Raw genomic sequence first — 13,495 nt, 5'->3', positions numbered from 1 at the left:
ATGACTGTTTGGATGAATTTTCGTTGACTGTTGAACTTACGAGCTGTTTTTAAGTTGAACTCAAAACAAGCTGTAAAGTATATTTGTTCAGTGTTTTCACTGGATGTTTGGTGAATATTTGACGACACATGGTGAAATGGAATACCATAAATTCTTCCCAAATGTTTGCTTTAAAATTGTCAAGATTAATATTTTACCACAAATAATGTGAAACATGCATAAACATTGAATATCTTGATGAATATAAATGCATACATGAACTTTATGGACTATGAGCTTGTTTTCAAAGAAAATTGAGAACGTAATTAATCATTTTCTTCTGTGTTATAAAGATCAAGTCATGAATGATCACAGTTATTCACTTTGACAATGCATCAATTACTGCATCAAATATCATCTTGATTTAGAATAGGCTGCAGGTAATTTATTCAACATAGAGTACAAACTTCTGTGACTTCATGTTTAAGTCCTTCTGATTATTTTCTAACTGATTGTTCAGATCTGTAAAGGTGATATTGACACTTGCAATTGTACTGTGAAATGCCAACATAGTACGATTATATGACTTTCATGATTATGCTTAAATCCAAATGCCTCAATAATGTTCACTTTCCTTAAATGCTACTTATGGCTCGAGGGCCTTGACAATAATCCCATGGGTCACTTTGACCTCTGGAATCTTCTTCCAGTCAAGAGGTAGAGGATAAAATGCCAGATCACATTATAAGCATACTTTAATTAATGCTGAGAGCTATAAAGCAGTATCTTCATCTAAACATCGGGTTATTTTGTGTCATTTGAAACATTAACAGCATCAAGAAGCCTTAATACATCAGACATCTTGAATTGGAGCAGCTGCATGGCTACCAATGCAGTAATTCTACTGGTATATAGAAACAGATCTTGATTTGAGGAACATCATTATAATTATCGGTCTATTTATATTAATGTTCAAACTCATTTTAATAACAGTAATTAGCAAAATCAACTTTATTAAAAGAAAATACATCAATATTAATTATCAAAATCATCATTGTCCATTTAAAGATATCAGAATAATCTTATAAATGTTATAATGCCCTGCTGTGAAGTTGTTGAAGTCTCTAATTTTGATAGTGCAGATTTATAACAATGTGTTATTGTATTGGTTTCAACATGCCACCAAATTATGAATCACACTTTTTTTTTAATTTGAAAAGGAATCAGTATTGATGCTGCAATGATACAATTTCCTGCAACTAATACAAGACCTTTTAACGTACATCAACATTCTGTGTAAAAAACATCAACAAGAAAAGCAGTTTTCACATAAACCAGGAAAATGTTCTTCCATCTCAATACCACCCAATTAATGATCCATGCAGATTCTGATCTGTTAAGTCCCAATATTTGATTTACAAATGATTTATGTTTTGTACTTTATACAATGTGAGTGATATGAAACTCTACATTCTAATGAAAAATTGTAATTATCAACCTTACACTAGTTTCACTTTTCATATTTATTAAGGTTAATTTCTAAATTGTCATGGTTAGATTTGACAGTTTACTCAGCTTATCATAGTTAAATCAATGACAATGTATACCTGTAGAAAGGCTACTTTTTCCAAATGATGCCCTTTTTATTATAGATGTCAACACTCACAACAAACTTGCTATTCAGACATTAGGAAATCAAAGGTGTGCTCATTAGAAAGGCTGATGCATGGCATTATGGCTCTTTGATTCTGAATTCTAATATATCCTTTATCTTTTAAAAGTGGCATATTATGACCAACCTGAATTCTCTATGATAAGGAGAACAAATCTTTATCTTTTTTCTAATGTTGCAAGTCAATGGAAAAATGCTGACAATGTCTTCATAGATGTGGTTTTACTGGGTTACACAATCATCTTGTTTCCTACAGCTTTGAATTATTCGGCACACAATAAAATCTGATCTTTACTCTGCCAGTGTAGAAATATACAGTTGCAAAACTTTTTGTTTATACTTTGACAATAGTCCAGTAATCTAAGAAATGGTATACTTATGGATAGAATCATTGGAATCATTGTTTGTCCCATTTCTCAAATGTCTTTCCCTCTTAATAAAAGATACGAGCTACAAGAGAGCACCATCCTTCTGTTCCTTCTCTCCAAACCACAATGAACAGTTATTGCTGAAAATGAGCTGAACTTAGTCAAATATCAAACTGATAATCTGGCTGAGAATTCAAAAGTCTTCTATCATAGTTGCCAGTACAAAATATGTCAGACTATTCAATTATGCAGTATTGGACTCCTCGTATTTTCAAAAAGATCATTGTGTTAGTACATTGAAAGTACATATTGTGGATTAAAAGCTTAAACTGAAATCATATCTTATTAGCATTAAGATAAAAGCAAAAAACTGCTAATTTTGGCTTTCAGATGAAATGTTAAAGACTGGAAGTACTTTCTTTTGTTCTCCACATATACTGCCAGCTATGTTGAGTTTTCCCAGGTTCTTCTGTTTTGTATTCTATAATATTTCTAAGTGGAAGTTAAACCTTATCAGTAAAACAAGTTAATGGACAACAATTATTGTACACACAAAGGTACAAAGTGTTAGTGCTGTCCACTATAGCCCTTGTACCATATTTCACTGATATATTTAAAGAGATGTCCAACACAATAGAATTAATTTCGTCATACAAGAGTTTACCTTAAGCCATTCAATGTTGCAATTCAGTAGTTTAAAACTGAGTGAAACTTACCATAAAACCAAGATACACCAATGGCTTCTATTAATACCCCAAATAGGATTGCTGTCCCTGCGGCAAATTGATCTAGTAACGTCAGCACATAAATTCCACCCTATAAGAAGTTAAAAAAGTACAATTCATATTTAATGTTTTCAATAGATTGTTCTTGGTAACAAATGCTAAAAATTATAAAAGCCCAAAATTAAACCATTTTGACAATATCCAATGTTTTGCTGAAAAGTTAACATCAAAAAACCTTCAATTCACTGTCTGCAATCTGTACTACTGTGGAGCAGTCACTAGTTTTATGTAATGGGATAATTAACAATATTCATATTTTGAACTGCACATATAAATTTGAGTTCCTAAATATTAATATTAACCATAAGCACTTCCCTTTCACAGGATGAAGTCATTAACATTCTATGGAGTTGATTTGTGATGATCGACTTGTATGACTAATGTGCGATTTCATTTAGTATTATACAGATGAGCCACATTACGTAACAGTTTTCTAACGAATATGGAACTGTAAAGGTCCACTAATCTGGAATAAAACACATAAACAGCCCAGGCATATACACTCTTTTCAGATTCAGCTCAAAAACTCAGTACAGAATTATCCTGCCTCAGGGAACTGGATGGAATGTTGTTGAAGATTATAGTACTAGGATTTGCATCAAGTGGGAAATGTGTTTTTTTTTAAAAAAGAAAATGCTGGACACTATATTAAAATCAATACTGAAGGTAAAGTCACCATAATCTCATCAGACCATTATGGATCATACCAGAACCCCTCAAAATATTTTAAGAAGGTAGCCTAAGATCCTAACTTTTTCTTACTTTAAAAGGTCGATGTGAAGTGCCGTGTTCCAGATGCGATGCAACTGTTCAAACTATTTGACATTACATAAAACACAATCTATTTAGACTATATAGTTAAAATTCAATCACAAGAAATAGAGATTTAGAATAACTTAACTACTGGAAAACTTAACCAAATAATAGATACAGTATCCATTACTGCTTAACTGTTCCAATAGAGTGACATCCTACATACACACTCTTTAGCAAAAAGGCAAATTCAGACACCAATTTGTACATGCAGTTCTCCAATCCCAGAAGGAAAAAATATCAAGAGAAGGTTCAGAGAGAATAGCAGCTAGAAATCATTCATTGAAGCTTCCAACTCTTTCAGATCCCAAAGGCTTCACAAGTTGTTTAATTAAGTCATCTTGAGTAGCCAGTGCAGTATCTCTGTTACCTCTCTACCCCCCAAAAAGACAAAATAATCTTTTAAAGTGGCAGCACAGTCACAAGACCATAGTGCTGCCCTCTCATTAGAGAGAGATGATTGGTAGTGGTTCAGCCCAAAGGTTGCCATGCCTTAGGTGAGGGGACAGATCAAGAAGGGGAGCCCTTCCTGGTCACTGTAACTAGTAGGGCAATTGAACCGGAGCTGTTGGTGTCACTGCATCGTAAACCAGTCACCCACACAACTGAACTAACCAGCCCCACATCTGTACTAATATGGACACCATATACTGACAAGTGGATGCTGCATCCATGCCAATGCTCCAGGAAATCTCTCAAGTCCTCCTGCTTCTGATTGTTTCCATTATATAACGTCATATCAGTCCATATGAGACAATTTACCCAAGCCACCCTAAAATGTCTGAGTGCAAATTCTCAAAGTGCAACTAAAACATCACATATATTCAATTACTCAGCCTTGTTGCATCAGAATGTAACAAAGAATGAATGTGTATTTGCATAGAATGTCATCAGTTTCCCTTCAAGCAGCTATCCATCCCACCAGCACTTGATACTTGCCTCTGTTCCAATGTGAAAAGAATGCATTTTCAAAAATGAAGATAACTGACTCATAACCTTATTAGAATCTCCATAGTCAGAAATCCTTCCCAAAATGCTTCCTAGACATTTGCAAAAATTGGATACTTCGTCTCACCAACCAAGACTATACACATTACATTTGCTCAGTGATGGGATGAAACATATTTGTTAACAAAGATGAACAAGATTAATAGAGATTTTATACTGTCCACAATATTCAATGAAATGACGCATAATGGAAATGTAAAATATGTAAATTGTGTACTTATTGCTAACTTTGAAAGTCTGAGTATGCTCGGTACATAATGAGCTTTAAATATATCTCAGCTATAAATACAGTAGCTAAAAATAAAACTGAAAATATTCTTCAAAAACTCACTTTGATCAAAGTTCCAGCAGATGCCAACACTAATTCAAAGTAATTAAGAAATAAATGTTTGTTAAACAAACACTTTATTTCAGTTTCAGAATGTCTGACTAATGTGAGACCTGGAGAGTTGGATTGTGCTACTGCATCTCTCCTTGTGACTATTTAAAGATCTTATTTGGTTTCTTGTTAGAGGCCAACTTTTTTGTTTGTTTAGTTGAACAATTATTATATTCATTCCACTATTAGCAATCCTAAATATGTCTCCAGAAAAAAAAATTAAAAGAGCTATGTGAGTTCTCCCATTATTTTTTAAAACAGTGTTTACCATCCTCATTCTTCATAAGCAGAGTTTGGTTAATTTAATATTCGTGGATTCAGTCAATTAGTTGGTTAAGTCTCTAATGTTTTCTTCACAAGGTCATTTGGCGTGGCAAGCATAATATTGCAGCCTACTGTGCCAAGGGTATGGGCCGAAGACTGCAAGTGAGTGAAAGTGTTGCAGCTGTAGTCTGTTCAGCTTGTCCACATTGTAAACAGAAGTCCTGGCAAATCTTGCGAAACTTTGATCTTGTGGTTTTTTCCAGCTGGCAGCCATACCTTCAGCAGAAACCGCAAATTCATGCATAACAATGTTTCCATTGATCTTCCATTGAAATTGAAAAACTCAAAGGAAATTCCGATTGTAGCTTTTCAAAACATTTGAATTTTACTTGTTTTAATTCACTTGAAATTTTGCTTTAATCCATCAAGTATTATTTAATCCATCAAGTATCACATCACCAATGCCAATTTCTTCTTCCCTGCACAAAATCAAGGTGCACAGCTGTGCTAATTAATTTTTTCCCAACATTTCAAGTCTGTAAAATTCCTTACTTCATTCTATTCTTCCTTTTCCCTACAATCTTAAGTCTTTTAACATTTAAAATTTAGTATAATCTATTACTAACTTTCAGAATTGCCTCACCTGTTTTCCACTTCTCAACTCTGATAAGAAGCCACTCTACGTACATTAGTCTCAACTTAGATAGAAATGAGGAGCAGCAGGAGGCCCAAGTTGAACCAATGTCTCCTCATAGGACAGGACTGAACCTCCACCCTATCCTCTCTATGACAAATACATCCTTTATTAGTATGGAGTTCAAAAACTGTATTCCAGCTGCGGACTCAGCAAGGCCTGTATGACTGCAGTGAGGCATCCCTTACTTCTGAAATCAAATCAGTGAAGGCCACTATACTATTTGCAGTACGGTGGCACAGTGGTTTGCACTGCTGCCTCACAGCGCCAGAGACCCAGGTTCGATTCCAGCCTCGGTCGACTGCCTGTGCGGAGTTTGCACATTCTCCCTGTGTCTGAGTGGATTTCCTCCGGGTGCTCCAATCTCCTCCCACAGTCCAGAGATGTACAGGCAAGGTGAATTGGTCATACTAAATTGTCCATAGTGTAAGGTGCATTAGTCAGGGGTAAATACAGGGTAGGAGAATGGGTCTGGGTGGGTTACTCTTTGGAGGGTCAGTGTGGACTTGATGGGTTGAAGGGCCTGTTTCCATACTGTAGGGAATCGAATATAATGTATCTGCCTTTCATTGGCTGATGTACAAGGACACCCAGACCTCTTTGTACATCCACACTTCCTAATATATCATCATTTATGCTTTCTATTTTTCATGCCAATGTCTATAACTTCACATTTAGCCATGGTGTACCATATTTACTCACTCCTTCAGCTTGCCTAAGTAAGTTTGAAACCTCCTTGCATCCTCCTCACAACTTACATTCCCACCCAGTTTTATATTTTCAGCAAACTTTGTTGTTTGTATTGTTGCATTTGGTTTCCTCACCTATAGAAAGCAGAGAAATGATACAGCACAGAAGGGAGTCATTTGGCCAACCCAAGGATACCCATATGTTCTTTCTAATCCCATATTCCTGCACATGGCCCATAGCCCAGCATGACATAAGTAAGATGTAAGAATGTAGGGGACCTATCTTTGTCTTTACTCATCTTTTTCTCTTTATTTAAAGAGGCTTCAATTTAGTTTTAGTTTCCTGTTATTTTATCCTTATAATCTATTTGCCCCATCTTGGTCAGACTTCTGGTCCTTTTTTGAATTTTAAATGCTCCCAAACCTCAGGCTTGCTGCTTTCTCTAGCAATTTTATATGTCTCCTCATTTGTCCTAATAGTATCTCTAATTTCTTTTGTAAGCTATGTTTGAGCCACTTTTCATCTTTTATTTTTGTGTCTGACAGGAATGAATAATTGTTGTAATCTATGCAAAGGATCTTTAAACATGAACCACTATCCACCACCATCACCCCTTTAGTAAGGTTCCCAATCCACCCTTACCAATTGCTCTTCATACTCTTAGATTCAGGACATTAGTTTTGGTCTTGACTATTTCACGCTCCATTTCAATGAAGAATTCTATCATATTACCTTTCTGCTGTTTGTTTACATCCTTCTTTTCCTTTCTTTTTTTCTCCCTGCTCAGGTTCCCAACCTCTGCCATTCGAGGTTAAACGCTTCCTGACAACACCAGTAACCCAACCTACTTGCATCCATTCCAATGTACCAGGAATCTGACGCCCTCATTCCTACACCATTTCTACAATCATGTATTCTTCTGGTAAATCCTGTCACTTTTATTCTCACTAGCACATGGTACAGGTAGCCACCCTGAGGTTCTTTGAGGTCCTATTTGGTAAAATTGATATCCTAACTCCATATATTCTGCTTGGAAAACCATGTCCCCTTCTTCTACCTTTATCATTGGTACTACTAGGCACCATGTTCACTGGCTGTTCACCCTCTCCCTTCAGAATACCTTAAAGACTCTGAAATATCTTTGACCCTGGCATCAGGAAGGTGACATACCATGCTGGAGTCTCTTCTGCAGCCACAAAAATGCCTGTGTCCATTATTATTGAAATCCCTATCGCTATAGCCCTGCCATTCTTTTCTTTCCCCTGAGCCACCCATAGTACCATGGACTTGACTTCCACTGCTGTGCTCTGAGCCATTCCCCTCCCCACCAACTGTTTCCAAAATCTTCCAACTGTTGGACAGATGGATGGCCAAAGGGTAATCATGCAGTACCTGCCTTCCTCAACTTTGCCTGCTGGTCAAATGTCCCCTTTATGCCCGGTCAATATTTACCTGCAGTGTGCACTGAATGCGTTGTTCATGGTTATTTCTCAATAGAAGCAATATAATAAGCAGTGACTGAGCTGTGTTTCAGTGCAGGGGGATCTGAGTGTCTTTGTAAATGAATCACACTGAACTGGTATGTAGCAGGCAATAAAGAAAGCAAATGGATTTTTGGCATTTATTGTAAAACTAGAATATAAAAGTAGAGAAGTGTTGCAGCAACTGTACAAGGCATTAATGAAACCACATCTGGAGTAATGAATTCAGTTTTGGTCCCCTTACTTGAGGAGGGATGTAGTTGTATTTAAAGCAGTTCAGAAGAGGTTCACTAGATTGATTTAAAAGATGAAGTGTTTGTCGTATGACGAGAGATGAGCAGTTTAGGCCTCCACTGTTTGGTGTATAGAAGAATGAAGGGAAATCTAATTGAAGCATATAAGGTGCTAAAGGGGATTGACACAGTAGCCATTTCGTCATGTAGGACAATCTAGAATGAGAGGTCATTGTTTTTGGATAAGGGATAGCAGATTTCAAACTGCTTAGGCAACATTTCTTCTCTCAAAAGGATCATGAATCTATGGAATTCAATACCTCAGAGCATGCTAGATGCTGGAACATTGAGTAAATTTAAGAAGAAGATGGACAGAGTTTTAATTAGTAATGGGTTGAAGGGTTGTAGAACAGTATAGCACAGTATAGGCTCTTTGGCCCACGATGTTGTGCCAAGCACTCATCTTAATCCAAGATCAACCTGCGATTTACTGCTATCTATGTAAATTTCCAGCAGTTACTTACATGTCCCTAATATCTCTGACTCTACTATCACCGCTGGCAGTGCATTCCATGCAGCTACCTCTTTACACTCTCTGTGTAAAAAACCTACCTCTGGCATCTCCCTTATACCTTCCTCCAATCATCTTAAAATTATGACCCCTTGTGACATCCATTTCTGCCCTGGGAGAAGTTTCTGTCTATCTACTCTATCTATGCCTCACATTACCTTGTACCCCTCTAACAAGTCACCTCTCTTTCTTCTTCTCTCCAATGTGAAAAGCCCTTGCTCACTCAACCTCTCTTCATAAGACAAGCCTTCCAATCCACACAGCATCCTGGTAAATCTGCAGGACACCGTCTCTGAAGCATCTACATCCTTCCTATAATGAGGTGACCAGAACTCGACACAATATTCCAAGTGTTGTCTAACCACGGCTTAAACTCAATCCCGCTGTTAATGAAAGCTAAAACGTCATACGCCTTCTGAACAGCCCTATCAACTTGGGTGGCAAATTTGAGGGATTTATTGATGTGGACCCCAAGATCCCACTGTTCCTCCAAATTATGAAGAATCCTGTCTTTAACCCTGTATTCAGCATTCCAATTCGACCTTCCAAAATGAATCACTTTGCATTTATCCAGGTTGAACTCCATCTACCACTTCTCCGCTCAGCTCCACATCCTGTCAATATCTTGTTGTAGCCTGCAACACACCCTCGGCACGACCTACAAAAGCATTAACCTTTGTGCCATTGGCAAACCTACTAATGCAATCTTTCATTTCTTCATCCAAGTCAGCTATAAAAACTACAAAGAGCAGAGGCCCAAAAACAGATCCCAGCGGGACACCATTGGTCAGCGACCTCCAGCCAGAACACTTTCCATCCACTACCACTCACTGTCTTCTTTCGGCCAGCCAAGTCTGTATCTAGACAGCCAAATTTTCCTGTATCCCATATCTCCTAACTTTCTGAATGAGCCTACCACGGGGAACCTTATCAAATGCCTTACTGAGATCCATATACACCATATCTACTACTCGAAGTTTGTCAGCTTATCTCGCCACATCCTCAAAGAACTCAATAGGCTTGTGAGGCATGACCTGCCTCCGACAAAGCCACGCTGGCTACCTTTAATCAAACTATGTTTTTCCAAATAGTCATAAATCCTTTCTCTCAGAAACCTTTCCAGTACGTTGCTTACCACAGATGTAAGACTGACTGGTCTGTAATTCCCAGGGATTTCCCTATTCCCTTTCTTGAACACGAGAACAACATTCACCCCCCTCCAACATCCGGTACTAATCCCGTGGAGAGTGTGGATGCAAAGATCACCAGAGGCGCAGCAATCTCATTCCTCACTTCCCGTAGTAACCTTGGATATATCTGGTCCAGCCCCAGAAACTTATCTATCTTGATGCTTCCCAGAATTTCTAGCACATTCACTTTCTTAATTTCAATCTGTTCAAGCCTATTAACCTGGTCCACAGTGTTTTCACTATCAACAAGGTTCCTCTCTCTAATGAACACTGAAGCAAAAAGCTCATTTAGGGCCTCCCCTACCTCTTCAGACAAGTTCCCTCCGCTATCCCTGATCGGCCCTACCCTCTCTCTGATCATTCTCTTATTCCTTATAAGTATAGGGTTTTTGCTTATCCTTTCCATCTAGGCTTTCTCATGCCCACTCCTAGCTCTCCTCAATCCCCTTTTAAGTTATTTCCTAGCTAATCTGTGATCCTCTAAAGCTATGCTACATCCTTACTTCTTCAACCTTAAGTAAGCTTCTTTCATCCTTTTGACGGGAAACTCCTCTTCTGTTGTCATTCAAGGCTACTTCACCTTACCATTCCTTGCCTGCCTCAATGGGACAACGTTATCCAACACTCGCAACAAGTGCTCCTTGAACAGCCTCCACATTTCTGTTGTGCATTCCCTGTAGAACAATTATTCCCAATTTATACTCCACAACTCCTGTCTAATAGTAGTATAATTTCCTCTCCCCCCAATTAAATACCTTCCCATACTGTCTGTTCCTATCCCTCTCCATGGCTATGGTAAAGGTGAGGCAGTTGTGATCACTGTCATCAAAATGCTCTCCCACTGAGAGATCTGACACCTGGCCTGGCCCATTGCCTAGCACCAAATCCAATATGGTGTCCCCCTCCCCTCCCCGAGTCGGCCTATCTACATATTGAGTCAGGAATCCTTCCTGGATACACCTGACAAATCTGTTCCATCTCTACTAAGGAGGTTCCAATTAATATTGGGCAAGTTAAAGTCAACAACTGCTACATCTGCAACTTTCCAAGATCTGCTGTCCAATCTGTTCCTCCGTCTCTCTGCTGCTAATGGAAGGTCTATAGAAAACACCCAATAAAGTGACTGCTCCTTTACTGTTACTGACTTCCACCATACTCAGTAGACAACCCTCCTCAACAATCTCCTTTTCTGCAGCTATGATGCACTCTCTAATTAACAATGCTACTCCCCCTCCACTTTTACCCCACACCTTGTTCTTTTTAAAAAGATCTAAACCCTGGAACATTCCTGCCCCTGTGAAATCCGTGTCGCTGTTATGGCCACAACATTGTAGTTCCAAGAACTGATCCATGCTCTAAATCTTATCACTCTTATTCCTGATGTGGAGGAGCTGGTGGTTGAACTGGGGTGGACAAAGTTAAAAATCACACAACACCAGGTTATCGTCCAACAGGTTTATTTGGAAGCAATAGCTTTCGGAGCAGTGCTTCCAAATTAACCTGTTGGACTATAACCTGGTGTTGTGTGATTTTTTAAATCTTATTCCTGACACTCCTCGTATTAAAACAAACACACTTTTACCTATCCCTTTACCCTATCAACTTTGTATCCTTCCTGAAAGACACTCTGCATTCTATTTCTGCCTATTCAACAACTACTCTCTCCTCTGATCTGTAGCTCTGGTTCCCATCCCTCTGCCAAACTAGTTTAAACCATCCTAGTGTGCTCTAGCAATCCTCCCACCCAGGACATGGGGCCCTTCCAGTTTAAGTGCAACCTGTCCTTCATGTACAGGTCCCACCTTCCCCAGAAGGTACCCCAATGATCTACGTCTCAGAAACCCTCCCTCCTGCATCAGCCCTGTAGTCATGTGTTTAGCTGCACTTGCTGCCTGTTCCTCACCTCACTAGCATGTGGCACCGATAGTAATCCTAGGATTACTAATTCGTTCATCCTGCATTTTAACATCCAACCTAACTCCCTGAAATCAATTTTTAGATCCGCATCCCTTTTCCACATTGTCAATGTGCACCATAACTTCCAACTCCAGCTTCAGAATCTTGTAGACTTGATCAGAGACATCCCAGACGTGGGCACCTGGGAGGCAACATATCTTCTGGGAGACCCGTTCGCGACCACAGAATCTCATGTCTGTTCCTTTAACTACGAGTCTCCTACCACTAGCAGTTTTCTATTCTCCCCAGTTCCCTTCTGAGCCACAAAGCAAGGCTCAGTGCCAGAGACCTGGCCACTATGGGCTTTCCTGTGGTAGTCCCCCCCTCAAAAGTATCCAAAGCGGTATACTTATTATTGAGGGGAACGGCCCCAGAGGATCCCTGCACAGTTATGGCAAGTGGGCAGGGAAGTGGAGTTGAGCCTGGAATGATATCATATCAAATGACAGAGCAAGATCCAGGGGCTGAATCGCCTAGTCCTGCTCCTAGTCGTTACGTTGTCTCACTCACTCTGAAGGCAATGGGTTCAAATCCCAACAATGCATTTCCGTACAAAAATCTAAGCTGGCACTTTTGGAATACTGAAGACAAAATGGACTATAAGAGTTGCAATTGTTTAGATAAAATGTTACAGCAAGACTCTGCCTGCTCAGCTGAACATAAAAAGAAACCACTTATGGCACAATTTTGAAAAACAACATGAGAGAAATCCACACTGTCCTGACTAATACTTTTCAATTAATCAATGTCACAAAAAATGATTGTCTGGTTATTCCCACATTGTTGCTGCCTACAAATTACTGCTATATTCCCTATAATTCATCAATGACTAAATTTCAAAGAATACTTTCTTGGCTGTAAATCATTTTCCTGCATCGTTAGGTCACGGAAGGCGCTATAGGTTGTTCTGCTATAACGCGACCGTTGTGTTCCTCAGCAACCTCACGCTATAGAAAATCGTTCTGTGAAAAACCACTTTAGAAAATCACACTGTAGAAGATCGTTAATAGAAAATCGCTATACCTGTTCGGTAGAAAGTTTGCGTTATCCAATTCGTTAATTTTTTTATAGCCAATTTGCGCGAATGAAATGTGTGTTATAGCAGAATGACCTGTATTCTTTTTAGATATTCTTATAAGTTTGAAGCAATCTGCAGTCAATGATATATGATGACACTAATGTCAACCATATCCAATACACAGCAAACTTCAGATTAAGCAGTCAATGAAAGCAAGCATGCAGGTGCAGCAGGCAGTGAAGAAAGCTAATGCCATGCTGGCCTTCATAACAAGTGGAATTGAGTATAAGAGCAAAGAGGTCCTTCTGCAGCTGTACAGGACCCTGGTGAGACTGCACCTGGAGTAGTGTGTGCAGTTTTGGTCTCCAAATTTGAGGAAGGACATTCTGGCTAT

The 13,495-nt window shown here is 38.8% G+C and overlaps 1 protein-coding gene across 1 annotated transcript in view; it reads right to left on the bottom strand.

Moving 5' to 3' along the window:
* The window catches only part of slc6a2 (solute carrier family 6 member 2), a 180,699-nt gene that overhangs the window by 22,388 nt on the left and 144,816 nt on the right, over positions 1 to 13,495 (bottom strand). Inside the window, exon 10 of the mRNA XM_060838138.1 lies at positions 2,736 to 2,835. Within this exon, the coding sequence (XP_060694121.1) occupies positions 2,736 to 2,835 (100 nt within the window). The remainder of the gene's footprint in view (positions 1 to 2,735; positions 2,836 to 13,495) is intronic.

Source organism: Hemiscyllium ocellatum, chromosome 17, assembly GCF_020745735.1.
Source record: "Hemiscyllium ocellatum isolate sHemOce1 chromosome 17, sHemOce1.pat.X.cur, whole genome shotgun sequence".
Lineage (NCBI taxonomy): Eukaryota > Metazoa > Chordata > Chondrichthyes > Orectolobiformes > Hemiscylliidae > Hemiscyllium > Hemiscyllium ocellatum.
The sequence above is the reverse complement of the archived record's forward strand: the minus strand, read 5'-3'. Positions and strand labels throughout refer to the sequence as shown.